Here is a 24,074-nt window from a genome sequence, read left to right on the forward strand (position 1 = left end):
TTATAAAATATAATATCATTTAAAAGTGCACATCAGACTAAAGATATTTTATCCAAGTTTTAATTAAATTAGCAGCAGTAAAGCTCATGCCCTGATTTGTCCAATTTTTTTTTTACTTAACAGACTAAAGTAGGTTATTTCATTTAGCAAAATTCCTTACTTTATCCTGTTGTTGTTTTTTAAAGGAAAACTTATTTTTCGTGATAATCAGACAAATAACTCCAATAGACTGTATTTTTTTTCCCAAAAAAGTAACTATTTCAAAAACTTTAGAAGAACAAAAACAGTGAGCTTACCTTAATTGTGTGATAATAGAATTAAAAAGTTTCCACAAATTGACCCCTGGGCTCAGTACAGAATAACTTTAGGCGTTTGATGCTAAATTTTGTGAATTTGTTCTCTGCTTGCTGGTATACAAAACAAAACAGTAAGCTAACATGAGCAACGCTGTTAGCTTTAACTGAACTCCGGATAAGTGTCTTGTTAAAAGAGGGTAAGAGAACTCTTGCGGGGTTGAGGCTCGAACCAACAACCGGCTAGCTGAGAAGCGGACCCCAGAAATATATCACTAGACCACTCCCATCCTCTCAAAGAATCTAACCCTAACCATAACCCCATCAAATTTAGAAATTATCCAAAGCATATGATTTACCAGGGGGTATGTTTAAAAAAAAAGAACAAAAAAAAGCCTATGAATTTTTTTTGATAAGAAGTACTTTCCATATTTTGACCCTTACCCCATAACTTAAGGAATTAACCAAAGCAAATAATTTATGCTTAAAAATTCTTTAATAAAAAATACTATGTTTTTCAAACAAAAAGATGGACTAATGATTAGTGCTGGGGGGTATAGATTTCATAGGTAACCAGCAGCTGTTCGGACCACCCAACTATGCTAATCATGACTTCATATATATACACACAAGTTTCACAAAACATCGTAGTTTGGTTTAAACATTATTTTGCATAATTTATCAACTTCCGTCAACAGCTGTCTGTGCTAAAGAAGACATGTTAACCCAATCAATACACTGTTTAAAAAACAAAGTCCCTCAAATTAAAGTCAAATACACACTTATGTTCTGATTTATTTGAATATGACAGAACTTCTACAATGCAGTTATGTTTTAAGTTCTACTTTATCCAAAGGAAACCATCAAGTAGCATATAAATAGATACCATTTATGGAATTTACAAAAGTGTTCTATTTTAAGATTTTGGGATTCCGTAAGAAAAATGTACTACAAATTGTACTTTTATGTCCAGCTTTATTAACATTATGAACGAAGTATGATTATAGCATTTTTCTGATAAAATGGTCTATAAATCAACTGGTTTTAATCTTTTTTATCAATGTTACATAATGTTTTAACCTTTTAGGCAAAACCATATAAGAAAAAGGCATTCATTTTTACAAATAAAACCAAATTTCATTTACCATTTTTTTTTATTTAACTATAAATGAATATAAACTGCAATATTGTACAATTATTGACAAGTGAACAATTTAATATAATCTGATATTCACCAAGGCGCAGCCAAGGTCAATATGACTTCCTGCCATAAAAAAAAGACTTCCTGCTAGTGAATATAAAAATTATCAAATCAAATTCAATAGCCCAGTTTAAAGTCAACAAGTGTTATATTGCATTACAATTCATTTTAAAGATGCAAACACTGAACAGCCTTGTGTTTTACCTCGTTTATTTAAAATATGTTAAATGCTAATTATTATCTTAATATCATTACATGGTTCTATAATTCACCTTAAATCATCCATATACTAAATCTAATCAATAAGCATTAATGAAGAGAAAACTTAAGATAAACCGAATATGATATCAACTTTGCTTCGTCGTTGGCTGTCTGAACCGATCAAAGTCTATCTGTTCATAGGTCATATAATAAGACATCAGAAGTCCACCAATTTACTATTAAAATCATTATTTTTTTTAATCATTTTTTTTTTTTTTTGGAGATGGGGGGGGGGGGGGGCATTTCTATCAAGACTCCTAGGAGCAAGTTAAAATCTTAACAGAAGAAATGCAGTATTTGCACTGTGAATAATATCTCACCGATACGAAACTGCTCTTAGTTTTCTTCATGTAATTGCCCCCCCCCCCCAGAAAAAAAATGGAGCAAGACAAAATTAAATGATTTTGCAAGAAAAAAAGGTGGAAAAATGATAAGTGCAGTATTTTAAAGGTAGCAAACTTGATTCAAGGTGACCCCTTTGTGAGGCCTGAACCAACAACCTTTTGCCTGAACCAACAACCTTTTGGGTGAGAGGCCGACACTTTATATATATATGGATTAACTTAAGGTCATGATTTATGTTTGAAAAACAGAGAGGAAAAGCATATGACAAAATTTGAGTAAAGAGTATTCTCCATATTTTGATGACAAAAGGTGGACTAATGAATAGTGCTGGGGGGTATAGATTTCATAGGTAACCAGCAGCTGTTCGGACCACACAATAATGCTAATCATACCTTCATACATATACACACATGTTTCAATAAACATCATAGTTTGGTTCTAAACATTTGCATTATTTATCAACTTCCGTCAATAGCTGTCTGTGCTAAAGTAGAAATGCTAACTCAATCAATACACTGTTTATAAAACAAAGTCTCTCAAATTAAAGTCAAATATACACTAATGTGATGATTAATTTAAATGACAGACCTTCTACAATGGAGTTATGTTTTAAGTTCTGTTTTATCCATATAAAACCATCAAGAAGCATATAAATAGATACCATTTATGGAATTTACAAAAGTGTTCTATTTTAAGATTTTGGGATTCCGTTAGAAAAATGTACTACAAATTGTACTTTTATGTCCAGCTTTAATAACATTAATGAACGAAGTATGAATATAGCATTTTTCTGATAAATTAGGCCATAAATCAACTGGTTTTAATCATTTTAATCAATATTACATAATTTTTTAACCTTCTGGCAAAACCATATTAGAAAAGGCATTTATTTTTACAAATAAAACCAAATTTCATTTACCATTTCTTTAATTTAACTATAAATGAATATAACCTGCAATATTGAACAATTATTGAGAAGTGAGCCATTTAATAGAATTAGTTATTCCCTAGCTAGATGCAGCAAAGGTCAATATGACTTCCTGCTAGTGAATATATCATATCATATTCAATAGCCCAGCTAGTAGTCAACAAGTGTTTTATAGTATTACAATTTATTTTAAAGATGCAAACTTCTAACGGCCTCGTGTTTTATCTCATTTATTTAAAATATGTTGAATGCTAATTATTGTCTTATATCATTACATGCATCTATAATTCACTATAAATCATCCATATAATTAATCTAACCAATCAGAATATAAAGAGAAAAGTAAGAACAAAACTGAATATGATATGTCAATGGCTGGGGTGGGGGGCATTTCTATAAAGACTTCTAGGAGCAATTGTATACCTAGGAGATTTTTAACAGAAGAAATGCAGTATCTGGACTGTGATAAATGTCTCATTGGTATTAAACTCCAAGTTTTCTCCATGTAATTGTCTCGCCCCCCCCCCCCCCCAACACCCCAAAAAATAATATAAAAAGAAGTAAGTTTAAATTAAATAATTAAATGATTTCGCAAGTAAGAAGGTGGACTAATGATTAGTGATGGGTGTACAGTATTTCATAGGTAACAAACTTGATTCAAGGTGACCCCTTTGTGAGGCTTCAACTCACAACCTTTTAGGTAAGAGGCCAACTGACTTTATATTATCATATATATCACTAAACCACTCTCATCCTCACAAGCATTGCGACCCTTACCAGGTCAAATTTAGGAATTAACTAAAGGTCATGATTTATGTTTGAAAAACAGAAAAGAAAAGCATATGACAAAATTTGAGTTAAGAGTATTCTCCATATTTTGATAACAAAAAGGTGGACTAATGAATAGTGCTGGGGGGTATTGAAATAGGTAACCAGCAGCTGTTCGGACCACCCAATGATGATTATCATGTCTTCATACATATACACATAAGTTTCAACAAACATCATGATATGGTTTTAAACATTTGCATAATTTATCAACTTCCGTCAATAGCTTTCTGTGCTGAAGAAGAAATGTAAACCCAATCAATACACTGTTTTAAAAAAAAAAGTCCCTCAAATTAAAGTCAAATATACACTTATGTTCTGATTTATTTGAATATGACAGAACTTCTACAATGCAGTTATGTTTTAAGTCCTATTTCAATATAATCAAGGGAAAACATAAAAGTTTATCTATAAATAGATAGATATTGGATTTTAGAAAAGTACAAAATTGTGGGATTCCAAGCCAAATCTGACATATTTATTGCGTATAGCATAAAAACACAATAATGATTTGCCTGATGCTCTCCCCTTTACCAATTTCTTAATTTTGAGTGATGGTTTTTAATTTCACTACAGAGTAATTGTTCTGAAGTTGGATAAACTTATTTATTTTTGCTTAATGTAAGACAGTTGTTCAATGATATAAATCACTCAAGTCTTTTTCATGGGGGGGAACCAGCAAACAGTAAAACTGTTGTATGAAATGTGTTAAATTTTTGGTTTGGTCAATGTAAACCAAAATGTTTATTGTCAAAAAAAATAAAATATTAATAATAAAATATAATATCATTTAAAAGTGCACATCAGACTAAAGATATTTTATCCAAGTTTTAATTAAATTAGCAGCAGTAAAGCTCATGCCCTGATTTGTCCAAATTTTTTTTTTACTTAACAGACTAAAGTAGGTTATTTCATTTAGCAAAATTCCTTACTTTATCCTGTTGTTGTTTTTTAAAGGAAAACTTATTTTTCGTGATAATCAGACAAATAACTCCAATAGACTGTATTTTTTTTTCCAAAAAAGTAACTATTTCAAAAACTTTAGAAGAACAAAAACAGTGAGCTTACCTTAATTGTGTGATAATAGAATTAAAAAGTTTCCACAAATTGACCCCTGGGCTCAGTACAGAATAACTTTAGGCGTTTGATGCTAAATTTTGTGAATTTGTTCTCTGCTTGCTGGTATACAAAACAAAACAGTAAGCTAACATGAGCAACGCTGTTAGCTTTAACTGAACTCCGGATAAGTGTCTTGTTAAAAGAGGGTAAGAGAACTCTTGCGGGGTTGAGGCTCGAACCAACAACCGGCTAGCTGAGAAGCGGACCCCAGAAATATATCACTAGACCACTCCCATCCTCTCAAAGAATCTAACCCTAACCATAACCCCATCAAATTTAGAAATTATCCAAAGCATATGATTTACCAGGGGGTATGTTTTAAAAAAAAGAACTAAAAAAGCCTATGAATTTTTTTTGATAAGAAGTACTTTCCATATTTTGACCCTTACCCCATAACTTAAGGAATTAACCAAAGCAAATAATTTATGCTTAAAAATTCTTGAATAAAATATACTATGTTTTTCAAACAAAAAGATGGACTAATGATTAGTGCTGGGGGGTATAGATTTCATAGGTAACCAGCAGCTGTTCGGACCACCCAACTATGCTAATCATGACTTCATACATATACACACAAGTTTCACAAAACATCGTAGTTTGGTTTAAACATTTGCATAATTTATCAACTTCCGTCAACAGCTGTCTGTGCTAAAGAAGACATGTTAACCCAATCAATACACTGTTTAAAAAACAAAGTCCCTCAAATTAAAGTCAAATACACACTTATGTTCTGATTTATTTGAATATGACAGAACTTCTACAATGCAGTTATGTTTTAAGTTCTACTTTATCCAAAGGAAACCATCAAGTAGCATATAAATAGATACCATTTATGGAATTTACAAAAGTGTTCTATTTTAAGATTTTGGGATTCCGTAAGAAAAATGTACTACAAATTGTACTTTTATGTCCAGCTTTATTAACATTATGAACGAAGTATGATTATAGCATTTTTCTGATAAATTGGGCCATAAATCAACTGGTTTTAATCATTTTTATCAATATTACATAATGTTTTAACCTTCTGGCAAAACCATATTAGAAAAGGCATTCATTTTTACAAATAAAACCAAATTTCATTTACCAATTTTTTTTATTTAACTATAAATGAATATAACCTGCAATATTGTACAATTATTGACAAGTGAGCCATTTAATAAAATCAGATATTCCCTAGCTAGATGTAGCAAAGGTCAATATGACTTCCTGCTAGTGAATTTATCAAATCATGTTCAATAGCCCAGCTAGTATTCAACAAGTGTTTTATTGTATTACATTTTTTTTAAAGATGCAAACTTTTAACAGCCTGGTGTTTTATCTCATTTATTTAAAATATATTGAATGCTAATTATTATCTTATATCATTACATGCATCTATAATTGACTATACATCATCCATATAATTAATCTAACCAATCAGAATATAAAGAGAAAAGTAAGAACAAAACTGAATATGATATGTCAATGGCTGGGGTGGGGGGCATTTCTATAAAGACTTCTAGGAGCAATTGTATACCTAGGAGATTTTTAACAGAAGAAATGTAGTATCTGCACTGTGAGAAATGTCTCATTGGTATTAAACTCCAAGTTTTCTCCATGTAATTGTCTCGCCCCCCCCCACACACACCCCAAAAAATAATATAAAAAGAAGTAAGTTTAAATTAAGTAATTAAATGATTTTGCAAGTAAGAAGGTGGACTAATGATAAGTGATGGGTGTACAGTATTTCATAGGTAACAAACTTGATTCAAGGTGACCCCTTTGTGAGGCTTCAACTCACAACCTTTTAGGTAAGAGGCCAACTGACTTTATATTATCACATATATCACTAAACCACTCTCATCCTCTTAAGCATTGCGACCCTTACCAGGTCAAATTTAGGAATTAACTAAAGGTCATGATTTATGTTTGAAAAACAGAGAAGAAAAGCATATATATGACAAAATTTGAGTAAAGAGTATTCTCCATATTTTGATAACAAAAAGGTGGACTAATGAATAGTGCTGGGGGGTATTGAAATAGGTAACCAGCAGCTGTTCGGACCACCCAATAATAATTATCATGACTTCATACATATACACACAAGTTTCAATAAACATTGTGATATGGTTTTAAACATTTGCATAATTTATCAACTTCCGTCACTAGCTTTTAGTGCTAAAGTAGACATGGTAACCCAATCAATACACTGTTTAAAAAACAAAGTTCCTCAAATTAAAGTCAAATATACACTAATGTGATGATTAATTTGAATATGACAGAACTTCTACAATGCAGTTATGTTTTAATTTCTTTTTCAATATAATCAAGGGAAAACATAAAAGTTTATCTATAAATAGATAGATATTGGATTTTAGTAAAGTACAAAATTGTGGGATTCCAAGCTAAATCTGACATAATATATTGCGTATTGCAATATATCACAATAATGATTTGCCTGATGCTCTTCCTCTTTACCATTTTCTTAATTTTGAGTGAAGGTTTTTAATATCATGACAGAGCAATTGTTCTCAAGTTGGATAAACTTGTTTATTTTTGCTTAATGTAAGACAGTTGTACAATGATATAAATCACTCAAGTCTTTTTCAAAAGGGAAAACCAGCAAACAGTAAAACTGTTGTATAAAATGGGTTAAATTTTTGGTTTGGTCAATGTAAACCAAAATGTTTATTGTCAAAAAATTTCTAATATTAATTATAAAATATAATATCATTTAAAAGTGCACATCAGACTAAATATATTTTATCCAAGTTTTAATTAAATTGGCAACAGTACAGCTCATGCCCTGATTTGTCCAGTTTTTTTTTACTTAACAGACTAAAGTAGGTTATTTCATTTAGCAAAATTCCTTACTTTATCCTGTTTTTTTTTTTTAAATGAAAACCTATTTTTCATGATCATCAGACAAATAACTTCAATAAACAGTGAAAATTTCCAAAAAAGTCACTATTTCAAAAACTTTAGAAGAACAAAAATAGTAAGCTTAGCCTAATTGTATGATAATACTCGTAGATTTAAGAAGTTTCCAGAAATCAACCCCTGGGTTCAGTACATAATAACTTAAGGTGTTTGAGGCTAAATTTTGTGCATATTTTCTCCGCTTGCAGGAATACAAAACAAAACAGTAAGCTAAAATGAGCAACACTGTTAGCTTTAACTGAACTCCGGGCAACAGCCATGTTAAAAAGGCTAACAGAACTTTAATGCTGGTCGAGGCTTAAACCAACAACCTGAGAAACGAACTCCTGAAATATATCACTAAACCACTCTCACAGTAACCCTAACCATAACCCGCTCAAATTTAAAAATTATCAAAAGCTTATGATTTATGTTTCAAAAAAACAAAACAGAAAAAAAGCCAATGACAATTTTTTTGATAAAAAGTACTTCAATATGTTGACAAGTATTTTAACCTTAATCCCATAACTTAAGGAATTTACCACAGCATATGATTTCAAAAAGCAGTAAAAAGAGCCTACGCCACTTTTTTTAATAAAAAGTATTTTCCATATTTTGCAGACAAAAGAGTGGACTAATGAGTAGTGCTGGGGGGTATTGAAATAGGTAACCAGCAGCTGTTCGGACCACCCAATAATGATTATCATGACTTCATACATATACACACAAGTTTCAATAAACATCATGATTTGGTTTTAAACATTTGCATAATTTATCAACTTCCGTCAATAGCTGTCAGTGCTAAAGTAGAAATGTTAATCCAATCAATACACTGTTTAAAAAACAAAGTTCCTCAAATTAAAGTCAAATATACACTAATGTGATGATTAATTTGAATATGACAGAACTTCTACAATGCAGTTATGTTTTAAGTTCTATTTCATGATATTAATGGGAAAAACAAAAAGTAGAATATAAATAGATTTATATAAATAGATCAATATTGGATTTTACAATAGTACAAAAAATTGTGGGATTCCAAACAATGTTATGATTTTATAGTGGGAAAAGCAGTTAACCATTTTTTTGCATTGGCATTTGGGATTAATTCCTGCAAATTTAACTCATTAAATGGAATAAATCTACTCCCCTCTTCCACTTCAGATTTCTTAATAGTCAGCAAAAGATTTTAATATGGCTACAGGGGAATTGTTCTCTAGGTTTATTTACGGTTGTAAGCTGATATGAATTGCTCTAGTCTGGTTTATGGATTGAAAGCAAGCGATATACAGCCCTAGATTCAGCAAATGCTAACCATTGTGACCCCCCCCCCCCCACACACACACACACCCACCCCCTTGCAGTATATGCCCTGCGATGTAACAGGGAAACAAATCAAATAGTTAGCTTTTCTGACCAACTGTTCAGTCACTATTCAATAACCACGGCCCACCCAGGTCAGGGGGTATACCGTGGATAGCCGGGGAAATGGGCCGTGTTTTTACCTTCCAGGTGGCCCCACAGTGCCGGGTGAATGCAGTGGTATTTTCTCTTTGCGCATAATAGAGCGGGGAATGTGCCTTACCTAGGGTCCCTGGGATGTGGGGGCATTTGGCAGGTATTTAACCATAAGTTAGTCTCCACAGGTTGGGGATTTGACCTGGGGTTGGCTGGACCGAAAGTCAAAGTCCCCGCTATTGCCCGTACCTGGAGGGGCCGTGGTTACAATTGACTGTTGCATTAACTAAACTCAGGGCAGGGGTAATTTTAAAGAGGCTATGACAACTGGTGATGCTGGATTCAGCATCCATCAATGTAAGACACCTTAAATATATCACTAGACTACTCCCACTGTATCAAGGATTTCAAACCTAACCCACTCAGCTTAAGGAATTGATCAAAGCATATGATTAATGCTTAAGAACAAAAAAAGAAAAAGAAAAGGGTACATCAATTCTTTTAATAAAAAGAACTCCATATTTTGAAAAAAACAAAAAGGTGGACTAATGAATAGTGCTGGGGGGTATTATCATAGGTAACCAGCAGCTGTTCGGACCACCCAACTATGATTATTATATTTTCATACATATATACAACAGTTGCGATGAATGTCGTAGACTGCTTTCGTACATTTGCATACCCTATAAACCAAAAAGTTAGTCACTATTTTTCAGTAATGTTAAGGAAAAGTTAATCAATCAAAACCATGTATATAAGATAAATTTCATGAAATTCTAGTAAAATAATCACTGATGTGGTGATTTAATCAAATATCACTGAAATTCTACAATGCATTTATGTTTTAAGTTCTTTTTTATAATATTGATGGGAAAACGTAAATGAGTATTTAATAGATACTTGTTGGATTTCCGAAAGTTTTCTATTATGGTACAAGTTCTTGGGATTCCAAATGGTTTTCAATTTCACGATTTTACTACAATTAGTATTCATGGCAAGCATCGATTTCCACTGATGAATGAAGGATATGATTATAGCATTTTTTTGATAAATTGTTCTATAGATCAAATGGTTATAATTCTTTTAATCAATATTATCTAATGTTTAAGTTCTTTAAGCATTATGTTTGATAAGTCATTTATTTTTAAAAATAATATCAAAATTTCATACCATCACCCAAACTGATGAAAATAACAACCCATACATAAACTCAAATATAATATAAGTCTACCTTTTTAGTGGTTATATCATCATTCATTCATTCGTTTATATTATATTTTTATTTATTTATGTTTTTATTTATTCAATTATTTACCTATTTTTATCATTATTTAATTATTATTATTATTATTATTTATTTATTTTTAGGGGGGGGGGGGGGGGGGGCATTTCCATCAAGTCACTTCTCCTACAGAGCAATATAAACAGTAGTATTGCAGTAACTGCACTGTTAAAATCACACCTAGGTAGGATATTGGTCCTAGAAATCTTAATGAATAAAGGCCCCCCCCCCCCAGCAGCCCCCACCCCCACACACACTTCAATCAAAATATTAATTGAAAAAGAAAATGATTTTGCCAGCAAAAAGGTGGACTAATGAATAGTGCTGGGGGGTATTGAAATAGGTAACCAGCAGCTGTTCGGACCACCCAACAATGATTATTATATTTTCATACATAAACACCCAAGTTGCAACGAACATCGTAGACTGCTTTCGAACATTTGCATACCCGATAAACTAAAAAGTTAGTCACTATTTTTCAGTAATGTTAAGGAAAAGTTAACCAATCAAAACATTGTTTATATGATAAATTTCATGAAATTATAGTCAAATAATCACTGATGTGCTGATCTAATTAAATATCAATTAAATTCTACAATGCATTTATGTTTTAAGTTCTATTTAATAATATTCAAGGGAAAAACATCAGTTAATATATAAATAGATATGTATTGGATTTCACAACTGTGTTCTATTTTAATAGTACAAATATTGTGGGATTCCATAAGATAAAAATATTGGTAGTCACAAAATGATTTTACGACAACCTGTTTTCATTGCTGCCCTGGACTGGTCTTCAATATTGTTCTTCATTGGATCTAAGAACGATGTAGCTAATCTGATTACTTGTTATTAATAACTGACCAATAGAATGAAAAAAGTCAATGATGTATGCCCATAAGATTGACTTAAGTTGAATATTGAAAACCACCCTGCCAAGACCAACACTGATGAATTTGAATCAATATTTGTATTTTTAACACAATTTATTCTACAAAAGAGAGATTTGCATCCTACAATAGTATAAATGTTTAATATATTTATAAAAAATATGATTACTAAAAAACTTTTTAAGCATTTTCCTCTGAACATTTTAGATGTGTGTAGGTTTTTTTTTTACATCCTAGCCCCTTTATTTCCATTCTCGTTCACCAGTGTGATGATGCTTATATGCATAAATTTATCATGATCAAACCTCTGATGAATGAGAATGCTTTATTCCATACATGCCATATTTCTGGAGATCATTTCCGGGGATTTAGACATTTTTGTTAAATATTTCAGGGGATTTTGACATTTTTGTTTAAAATTTCAGGGGATTTTAACATTTTTGTTCAAAATTTTAGGGGATTTAGACATTTTTGTGCAAACTTTCAGGGGATTTGACATTGTTGTTAAGAAATTCAGGGAATTTTGATGCTTTTATTAAAATTTTCAGGGGAATTTGACATTCTTGTTCAAAATTCCAGGGGATTTTGACATTAGACCAGGAGATATTGATTAATGACCATAGAATCTTTTATACCTTTTTCTTCGTCCAGAAGTATTTTATTTAGACTTCTATTTAAATCACTTCATTTTTTATGAGACAAACAGTGATGAGTATATGTCATATGCAATTATTTTACACTAGCATTAAAAAAATATTTCTTAGAAGAAATATATTAGACAAGTCAATGGCCTTAACTGCCTCTAAAGTCATTAAAAAAAGGTTTCTCTCAATGGAGAGTTGTGGTGTGGTGTGGTATATTAACAACCAGCTTTATTTGTAAAAATGAGAGGGGGAGGGTGCCAAAGAGAGATGGAGGGACAGAGAAGGGGGTAGGGATGTTGAGGGGGGGGGGCAAAAAGGTGGACAAATGGTGAGAGCTGGGGGTATGTGTGACATAGGTAACCAGCACTCTTCGGACCACCGATAGTATGAACGACATCTTGATATATATATGCTGTTCTTCATTGTTTTTGCAAACCTTGGAACCTTATATTTGCATATCGATAAACAGGAAACCTTACAGGACACTTGTTTTCTTCATTGTGACAATCAAAAAAGACAAATTGTAATAAAACTCTGCCAGCTTAGAAGCAAATTCTCCATGAAGTCATTTTCTGAATAAGAATCTATGTTGTGATTCATAGCAATAATGCTACAAAAAAATCTTCATACGAAGACATATTTGAATACTTAAAGTGATAAAAATAGCAACTGGCTGGAAAATCCACAATCTGTTCTGGGATTCCAATAAATGTTGATTTTATAATGCTCTGCTCAGTCATTTCCTCTAAGAAATAAGATTTAATAGTGAAAAGTAGTATAAACTTACATTTGATGTTTTGATATTTGATGTTTTGTTTTGACTTTAGAACATGTACTATTAAGTTAATTTGGTATTTACTTCACTTTATTTGTTAATATGTTTTATTTTACAACTCTTATGCTTATAACCAAGCCATGAGTTTTAATAAACCTTGAAACCTAAACCTTAAGTATGAATTTATTCCCTTAAAAAATGAGTATTATAAGTATAAAATAAATGAAATTCTAAGAGGGGCTACAATACTTACATTTGAAATACTCATTTTTAAAGGCAAGGTACAAGTTACCAACCAAAGGAAAGGTGATACTATAAGGAAAGGTGATACTATTTATTTATTAATTTAGTGACAAAATGTCAACAATCATGCCCCAAATAAACTAAACAAAATATTTGCATACTCATTAGTTTGTCTGATAATCAACCCATGCAAATTTTACTGAAATATGTCCATATGATATTGAATTCTAAATATAGCACTTGAATGGGTTAACCTAGCTTATACTAAAAATACAATGATACAATGCTGGGAACCCATATATTGCATGTCTGAATAATTTATCTGGCCTTGTACTTTATTATAAAACCTTATATATATATATATATATATATATATATATATCAACAGAGCAACAGAGAGTGAACCAATGCTTGTTACGTTGTTGTTTTTCAGTCAAAAAAGGGGCGTAACTCTATATATATCAACAGAGCAACAGAGAGTGAACTTATGCTTGTATGTTGTTGTTTTTCAGTCAAAAAAGGGGCGTAACTCTACAACTATTAAAGCCGGAGTTGTGGGCTTTACTTAACTGGTGCCAATTGTCTATGGCAAAATTTGTACCAAGTTGTATTTAAATATCTAACATATTTAAGATTATAAATTAACTTTAGATTTTTATATTTGCCAGAAAAAAAACACAGTCTGGGCTACCAACGAAGAAACATTATAACACATTTACAGTTGGATGATTGTTGCATATCTGAAGTTAATTCTACAACAAATATTGTTATATGAACTGTAACCGTGCATGCTAAATTTGTCTGACATGATGGAGAGGGTAGCAATGCCAATAAAAGAAACTGGACAATGTTTCAAGACACCTCATTTTGAGTTTTGATACAAAGCTGAAAAAATCTAGTATACACTATACATGCCTGTAAAATAACTTTGGCTCAATAAGTTTATAAAAATAATGATAATAATAATAACAACAATAATAATAATAATAATAATAATAATAATAATAATAATAATAATAATAATAATAATAATCATCATGATCATCATAATAGTCAAAATAATAATAATTACTAAATAATAATTATAATTAAAAAAATGATAATTTTAATAATAATAATAATTATAAAAATAATAATAACAATATTAATAAAATATAAATAATAATAATAATAATAATAATAATAATAAAAATAATAATCAATGATAACAATAAAAATAATAATTAATAAATAAAACACCAAAACAGATGGTCGAATGGTGAGGACTGGGGGGCATAGTCGTTCTTAGATAACCAGTGTCTCTCCGGACCATCCAATAGTGTGTATCCCGTCCCTCATATATATAGTCTGAACTCGCCAGTTTTGTTTAAGCATGGTATTTGGGAAATGAATAAACCTAGCAGTCACTCATTTTACATTTGCTAATGGTTTTTCGTAGTTTAAGTTTTAAGTAATACATGAAAAATATATCATTATATAGGATAATATTGGCATATCTTTTCATATTCAAGAGGTTGGAAAAGCTGAACATTATTTAATTAAGTACACACAAAAACAACACCTACAGTTGAAATAAGTGGTTTATATTCAGCCAAGCATCGCTAAAAATCCACGCAACATAAGTATTCATGTCAGACAATATTGTATCTGGGATTCCATATATCGGCCATACAATTTTTTCAAATCTAGGTCTTAGCCATAAAAAGCTAATACATGTAACTTCAATACAATATAAACAATGCATTATCAGACCAAAAACTCTACTGGAATTAAATTAAAAAAAAAGAAAGATTGCATTAAGTTAAAAAATAAAATAAAAAAATATAGATTTTTTTTTTCATTCCAAGTGACTTCTGCACAGTTTCCCTGAAAAAACCTTTATACACTTATTTTCAAATCATTACAGGATTATAACCAATATGGCCTGAGATTGAAAGTTATTAACACAATTGAATAATAATAACAATAATAATAATTATTATTATAATTATAATAATAAAATTAATAAGAATAATAATAATAAAAATTATGATTAATGAATAAACACCAAAACAGATGGTCGAATGGTGAGGACTGGGGGGCATAGTCGTTCTTAGATAACCAGTGTCTCTCCGGACCATCCAATAGTGTGTATCCCGTCCTTCATATGTATAGTCTGAACTCGCCAGCTTTGTTGAAGCATGGTAATGGGAAAATGAATAAACCTAGCAGTCACTCATTTTTCATTTGCTAATGGTTTTTCGTGGTTTTACTATAAGTTATAGCATGAAAAATATATCATTATATAGGATAATTTTGGTGTATTTTTAATATTCTAGAGGCAGAAAAAGCTGAACTTTTTTTAATTCACTACACACAAAAAACAACATCAACAGTTGAAATAAGCAGTTTACAATCAGCCAAGCATCGCTAAATATCCACGCAATGTCAGACAATATTATATCTGTGGGTTTCCATATTTGTCTGTACAATTTTTTCAAATATAAGTCTCAGCCATTTAAATCTTATGTATGCAACTTGAACACAATGTTAACAATTTGTTATAGAATGATCTACTGGAAGTAGATGAAAACCGGTTGGAATTTCATCCATCTTCATAAAAACAACAATAATTTAGGAAAATATACAAAAACTGAAATGCATCCAAGTGACTTCTGAAAGGATTTTAAAAGGTTAATAAAAAATGAAATTGTTATAGAGTTATAACTGACAAGCCGGGAGCTTGCAGGAATCACTGCTTTTGCTCGTTTTATATTTAATATAGTCATAAATAAACAAAATAAACAAATTGGAGCTACAATCAAAAATTATTTACTCCGATAACATGACGCACTTAAAAATAATAATAACAAAATAAACACTTCAGAATAATAATAACAAATATAATTATTAAAAAAAATAGAGTAGTTATAATAATAATAATAATAATAATAATAATAATGATAACATTAAAAATAATAATAAAAGAATAAAAAAAAATCAATATAGAGATTTAAAGCAATAGATTATTATATTAAAAACTTTCAAATTAACAAAATCAAAACAGATGGTCGAATGGTGAGAACTGGGGGGCATTGTCTTTCATAGATAACCAGTTCTCTCCGGACCATCCAATAGTGAGTATCCAGTCATTCATATATATACCGTGAACTGGCCAGCCTTCTTTTTCCTTGGCATTTTGAAAATGAATAAATCAAGCAGTCGCACAAGTTACATAAACTGACGGTTTGTGTTTGACTAACTGTAAATTGAGAAATAAAAATTACATCAAAATTAAAAATAATTTTTGCTGATTTTTTAACTAAATGAACTTGAAACAACCTTGCTTCTGAGAATTAAGAGACAAGAAAAACTTATGGGTAGAAAATATTCGAAAAAGATTGTATCAAACGAAGTCGCAATAAATATCGACATTGCATGTATATTCAGTAGGGCAATTTTGCTGGATTTCCATTCAACATAGAGGTATTAAAGGCCCACAACATGCTGGGATTTTTATGTATTCAAATCTGAAAATTTCTACAAAAAAATCAAGGTATTAAGTTTAGACATGAACTTAATTTAATAAATTATAAATATAATGATAAAATAATGATAAAAGAGGCAAATAAGAAAATAAAATAGAAAGTTAAAACTCCAGCCGTGAGTAGGATTTAAACCTAGGTACTGATTTCATCACACCACTGTACACAGTAACTTTCAGAGTGTTGTTTGTAAGAAAAATAATTGCAGTTAAAAATTGAATCAAAAGCAATCAACATTTGAATGTTTATTGTTATTGTTGGTAAAACTGTTGTGTGTAGTCAGAAGACAAAAAAAAAAATATATATATATTTTTCATTTCAGCACTTTTTGCTATTACTAGTATTAGGTAGTTAGACAATGAGAAGGATTCAAGAGCTGTTATTATTTTTCTATTCCTTAATATAAATGCCAAAGCAGCAATGCCCCTTTAAGCAAGAACAGCTGACAAAAATAGGAAAACTGTGGGAAACCCAAGACAGGCATTGGGTTTTTCCACCTATATGCTATCTTTATCCATATAAATTTGTATTTATTTTATTTTACTGTCATTGGATATGGAGATACCAAAGTGAATAGACTGATAAATGCAATGATATCTTTATTAACACAGATAGTTTAACACACTTAAACTAGTAGAATGACCAATGTCAAAATTTTAACTTTATTTTTTAATAATTTAATTTATAATTAGTTCTCTATAAATGCATTCTAAAACTGTTTAAAAGTTGTCAGGATTTTTTTTTTAAATATGAACAGATATGAAGAAAAAATGTAATAATAATTTAAAGTGCTATTGAAGAATGTTTATCTCCGCGCAAAAAATTGGGATAGTCATGTGACAGGAATCTATTTTTACCACATGCTATAAACTAGCTGAGCGCAGGGTGTTATGGTAATCTTTGCTATGGATATAATTCTCAATTCTCTATGGATATATTTCTCAATTCACTATGGATATAATTCTCACTTCAAGTACTTTTGCTTAAGAAAATTATCTGAAAATCGAAAATGAACACGGTCAGTGATTCTAACTGCTATCAGACATATAGAGGATAATCATTTTTTATTCAGTGTAAGATCATAATATATTTCACCAAGTGAGCACCAAAAGATATATCTCACGAGTGGCCTAGCACTGAAACTTTTTTCTTTTTATTATATGACTAAAATTGGAGTCAAAAGTCATTTAATTACACTCTTTTAGGAAAACATGCCTGGCAATATGTATGCGCTTGTTACATCATTTTAGTAATGACATCATTGAAATTGTTTTTCAGCCCTGTGCGCAATGACATTTGATTCTGAACTGAGAGCGGGATAAAATTTCAAAACAGTGAAAAATACTAATTTTATTTTTTCATCATATTACATATTTTACAACTGAATTTAACATTTTGCAACCATAAACAGGCCATTTACTTTTCAAGCCATAATGAATTCACATATTTTTTAGTTTAACACAAAGTGATGACGCATATGTTCAATATTAAAGTGTTCCTATCGAAGTCTCCCTATTTCTATTACCCAATATGCTATCTATAGTACAACATACCTTACCTTTCTCAAGAGCCGTGATGGAGATCATGAAGTGCATAGTTATGTTCAATATTTAAGCTGCACTCTCAGATTGACAGTTTTGGACATATTTTTGTAGTTTTTGTCTCAGAATCAGCTGATTTTAGCACCAATGCCTTCAATTCAGTCAAAAAGTTAACTAACAACAGAACAGATCTTAATGGTTTGGGGTAACTGTCGAAAAATTCCATTTTTCTTAAAGCCTTTGTAACACTTTTAGCCATAAGATATCAATTTTCCAACATGAATATGATAAAACTGTGATCAGATCTTTTGTCAGCAATCTTTTATTACTGGTTTCCAGACACTTATGCAAACATTGGCTCATTCAAAGATTTTTTTTTTAAGAAAGTTGTCAAACTGGTCAATCTGTGAGAGTGCAACTTTAAGTGTTCCTATTGGAAGTCCCTGTATGCCTATTACTGGCACTGAATACTAAGCTATTTTTAATTCAAGGTAACCCTTACCCCTCTCCAGATCTGAGATGATGCATGTGCTCCATGTGAAAGTGTTCCCATCGGAAGTCGCCTGTGTAGAGAACCGTTCCTTCATCCCCCTCCAACAAAAACCTGCAATACGATGATTCTTTTAAGGTAAGTAGGAGAAAAAATCAATAATGCTCATGTAATATTTCAATTTAAGCCACAAGTTAAGCAATCGTTTGTCAAATTTGCCAAACTTAAATATATATATATATATATATATATATATATATAAAAATTGTGCCAGCACATATTTATTGGAAGCGCAGAATTTATTTTGTTTACATCCAAATTTTCCTTATTTTGTGATATACGGTACTTTTACTTAGAATTTAAATCTGCAAACTCGGATTGGCATTTTTATTGGAGGTTTTTCAATGCCAAACATTTTTTGCGAGCAAACTTTAGATCAAATGTCCTCGTGTCCGGACATTATCCTGTCAGATGTGTTCACATAACCGCAAAAAGCAAAAAAAGTACTCTCATTCAAAGACATAGCTGGGGGCATATTGAATATTGTTCTTATCATTGCCCAAAGACAAGTCCAATCAACACCCTTTTTTTAAAGATCTAGTTTTTTGGTATGTTGACATTTATAACACATATACCTCACTATGTTTTTGGATACCAAATTTTTTGCTGCAAGAGATTTTCTGTTTCATTTTAAGCAGTCCTTTTTTTAAAGTTGGTGCAAAATAAAAACAGTTAGTTTGGTAACCAGAAACAAATCTATTTTTTGGCCTTATTATGCATCAATACTTACATGACACTGCCAGGACAGTGGAAGGCTGGAAGTAGCGTGACTGTAATCGTCGTATTCTGAAAATTCAGTCCATACATTTGATTATACAAATGGAGTTTGACTTGCATCTGACAGACTCACAGTCAAGTCATAGGTCACTTACTTTATCGGTGGGCAATGGCAAAGTTGTTTTCGTACCAGACTTTGAATCAGAGGGTTTCGAGTTTGATCCCCACTTTAAGCTTTATTGATAAAAGGAACTGGTTATCACCAAGGAATGGTAAAATGGTTCTTTACCACATGTACATTGCACATTAAAAAAACAACTGTACAAATGAAAATTTGTTCCATTTTTCAATATCCGAAAAAAAAAAGTACTTTTAAAGTACCTTCTCTCTATTTTCTCCAAAGTCTCATTATTACTTAACTTGCAAAGGATGTCTTTTAGATTACATTTAATGCATAATTAAAAGCAGAATCACAAGTTAAATATCAAATTCAATTTTTAAAATTACCTAGTTTACAATTATTATAAAAAAACACACAAGTAGTCCTGAAAAAGACCTGTTTGTTGCTAACAAGTTCTATAGAGCTTATAATAAATGTAAAACTTCATCCTTCATTGCGACATGAAATAAATCTTACATAACTATGGGTTAAATACCAGCCATACAGACCTCCAGGACTGTCCCAGACTGAAATTTGGCCGATTCATGTTGGATCCAGGTTGGGTCCTGGCTTATCCAGGACAATCCTAGACAGTCCAAGATAGTCCTGGATGGTCTGTCATGGTCCGCGACACAACTCGGCAATTTTAAACTCTAAGAGGCAAAGCTACTTACATGTTCATATAGAGGATCTGGAATTTCTATCATTGTTGGGGTGTTGATGGGCAAACTTTTCTGAAAGATAAAAAATCACCTATTGTGTGTAGATGTTTTGATTGTACAATGAAAACTACAGGGACAAGCCTTTTTCAAACATGTTTGGGTAATTGGACAAATGGATTAAAGTGTTCAGTAAAATTTATCAGAAAATTGAAAGAAAAGTTATCATATGTGGGGATTTTGGGGATTCTGCCCCTGTAAAACTTGAGGGGGGATTTTGTCTGATGGGGATTTTGTCAGATGATTTTTTTTTTAATCTGCCGAAGTTAAAGAATCACAAAATATGTTTCTTATAATTAAGATTTTTGGAAGCGAATAGTGAAATAAAAGTTTAAGAGTCTCAAACATTGATTGACTTACAATATATGGCTTGAGATGTCTGTACTTCTGGCTGGCCAGCAGCAGAACCTGTGTCACCTCTGAGCAGTATAGGAATATGTCTTTACTGAAAACAAAATAACAAATGCAAAAACACCAATGATAACTGCAATTTTGGCCAATATAGTTAGTCTTTTTTTTGTAACCCTAACAAAAATACTGTAGCACAGGTATTTTTAAATGCAATCATATCCTGTTAATATTCTTCAAAAGCAGGAGTTTCAAGAGGTTTTTACTTTGATACTTTTGTTCAACTAGTTGAACGCCGATGACAACGAAACAAAGGCTATGACAATACAGTGACTTCTTATTTTGAAAAACAGATGAGCTACCAATACAGTTCTTAAGAATTACAAGTAAAGAACAATGAAATGGGGAGTCAATTGGTCCACTTACTTGGATTTTAATCGTTTGAACAATATTGGCACACCCAGTCCCTTCGTATGATCTGAAAAATACAAAACAAGAACAATTACATACTTGACAAAAATAAATCTTAATGATAGAGTCCATGTGAATACATGACCAAATAACAATACAAGAAACATGAACAGTGCTTATGTTGTATCATGACTTGTTATTATATATATATTCATTTGTATGATAAATTAATTATATGTACATCTGCTAAAACATGTATCAACAGAAGACATTAATTTAATTTTAATTATGATTTGAACAAGTTAATTTGAATGTTAATGTGGAAAAATAAATCCAGTTGAAGAAAAGCTTGTTTGTTTAGTCATTATAGTGAATTTCAGTTTTTTTGAGTTCATTTTGAAAACACATGGAAGCCATCTTATCATCGAGCTAAGAACCAAATATTGTAAGATCGAGACAGTTAAGAATTGCGTTATGACCACTTATATAATTCAAAGTGTTATTACCATAGCTGTGTCGTATGAGGGAAAAAATCCATTTGTTTTGAAAAAAATAATATTACTAGTTAGATTTACTTGTTAAAAAATGAGAGCATACAATATGATCGCTGAAAAAATGAGTACTGTCTCATATAGCTTAAATATATAGGATCTTACATAAGTTGCCATTTCATACAAACATTTATGAAACCATAACAGTTTAGGAAAAGTTATAAAACAAGGCTTAGGCAAACTTAACTTCTCTGTAACAAGTTTAAAAAAAAAAATTGTATTAAATGGCAAGGACTTTTAGATTATTTTTTATATCACATTACATTCGTCACCAAAAATGAAGATTTTTTCATTGTTTGGTAAAAAGTTGGACACTGAATTAGAAAGGAAAAATCATGTCAAAATCATTTTAATTTGTTAAAATGTTTCGAAAGGAGCTAAATAGTTCTGTACCTTCATGCAGATGGGAGAGAAAGTAGACCGTGGACTGGAGATTCCTGCCATCAAACCTGTCCAGTGACACCCGGTCATACTCCTTCATAAGGCCTCCAAAACAACTCATGGTTTCTGAAAGTAAGGGTTAAGCTGTTTACTTACACCACTGTAATTTACAAAATGGAATGATACCTTACATCAGTCTAAAATTTTGATTTTTCATCAAGTTTCATTTCAATGAGCAAACCATTCAACTACCCAATTTCATCAATGTAAAAAAAACACATCTTTCTTTTGGCTTACAGCTTCAATCCAAACAAATAAGAATTGCACAAGGGCTGGAGCCATTGGATATTTTGAAATAAAAAGCAAATGTGTTACTTAGTGATGTTCCGATGATCGATTATAATCGAAAATCGATTGCTTGGGCCTGAAATTGGCAACAATTGATAGTATTTAGTTATAATCGATCAACGAAAAAAAAAATATATAAAAAAATTAGTAAGTGTTCAGATGTTATCTTTAACAAAATGGCTGATGAACGCCACAATGAGCAATAAAATGAACTATTTTTTATACAACAACACTTAATAGCTTCAATCATAGACATAAGGTATATGCATATAATGATTAAGAGTTTAATACTGTACATGAATAAAACTACAACTCAGGTACTATCTAGTATTTTAAAAACCGATTGTACTATCGATAATTGGTTACTTGAGTGGAATTGATCATCGATAGTAAAATTGCAACCGATTCCCAACACTAGTGTCACTAACCGAAGCTTTTATACAGACGTTAAAGTGACTGCCTGCTTAAAGATGTAAGATGTAAGCAGTCAAATCAAAAAAGCGGATATATGAGGGTGAAAACGCCGAGGAATGCAGATTTGGGTAAATTGGATTTCGTGTTCGCGATGATGAAAATCCGATGAGAAGAACGGAAAGTGGTAGTTCCACAAGGAGTGTACTGTGTGATTTTGTCCATGAAAATATAAATGGAGTAAATATTGTGCAGGTTTTCAGGGACACTTATTTATATATATTTATTTTTTATGTATGGAACTGATATAAAATAACATTATCTAGTAATATTTCTTGTTTTTATGATATTTTATGAATGCAATATGCTTTAACACGGAATTCTGACTGGAATAACTACCCACTTTTGGTACAAAACAATTTGTAGGATTTGCCATATCAAAAACCGTAAAAAAAATCTGTCATGTACAATTACTTGCTTGCTTTTTCTTGACCAATTAGTGCATGCCAAACATGGGTTATATCATTTTACTTTTGACGACAGGATGTTGTTAAGCAGCTTCTAAGTTAATTATTAATGACTCCTAAAGTCGTGTTTTAGATGATTAGTTATTTTAATCAATTATTAGCATTAGGGGAATCCAAATTTAAATTTTGATTGATAATCACCATTGGACGGTCTTAACTCATGGTAACTATGTAATGTAATCATGTGTTGGTAACATTTTCTTAGAATTATTAGATTATATTTAGTTATTTTTTGGTTTATTTTGGTCTGACATCGTGATAACATTGTCCGAAATCAATTATGTCAATGTATACAATTTCCAGAAAAATGTTAGAGTTTTTATGTAAGCAGATGATCATTTGAGATAAAAGGTTCGTAATAAGTTTCTTTGCAACTAATACCTTACCATTTCTGTTCTTGATTTTCGTAAAATGGTGCTAATTTGTTAATTTTCCATTTTTAACTTGCAGCAGACAACAGTTTTAAAGATAATAAACGCAACAGATAACATTTTTTAGATATTTTATTATCAGCAGTTATTTCCCCTGAACCATGTAGGACGTTCTGAATACCATCTATCTATCTTTAATTAAAGATTCACTCTTACTCCCCAAAATGATTAAGCACAAATACTACAATTGTTTTAATGTACTAAAAAGATGAATAAATGTCGAAAATAATTATTCCTATAACGGATACCGAGTTTAATTTGAAAGAAAGGTGCAGAATTCACAGCTGATC

General features: G+C 31.0%; 1 protein-coding gene across 1 annotated transcript in view; it reads right to left on the reverse strand.

Annotated features, from left to right (window-relative positions):
- LOC128217634 (uncharacterized) overlaps positions 1 to 23,822 on the reverse strand; it is a 45,788-nt gene extending 21,966 nt beyond the window's left edge. The window contains exons 1-7 of the mRNA XM_052924901.1: positions 23,740 to 23,822; positions 22,080 to 22,193; positions 21,151 to 21,202; positions 20,737 to 20,821; positions 20,332 to 20,391; positions 19,511 to 19,566; positions 18,733 to 18,834 (exon numbers count right to left, since the gene is read on the reverse strand). Coding sequence (XP_052780861.1) covers positions 18,733 to 18,834; positions 19,511 to 19,566; positions 20,332 to 20,391; positions 20,737 to 20,821; positions 21,151 to 21,202; positions 22,080 to 22,188 — 464 coding nt within the window. The 5' untranslated portion in view covers positions 22,189 to 22,193; positions 23,740 to 23,822. The remainder of the gene's footprint in view (positions 1 to 18,732; positions 18,835 to 19,510; positions 19,567 to 20,331; positions 20,392 to 20,736; positions 20,822 to 21,150; positions 21,203 to 22,079; positions 22,194 to 23,739) is intronic.
- Positions 23,823 to 24,074: the final 252 nt, after the last annotated feature.

This window comes from Mya arenaria, chromosome 14, assembly GCF_026914265.1.
Source record: "Mya arenaria isolate MELC-2E11 chromosome 14, ASM2691426v1".
NCBI lineage: Eukaryota > Metazoa > Mollusca > Bivalvia > Myida > Myidae > Mya > Mya arenaria.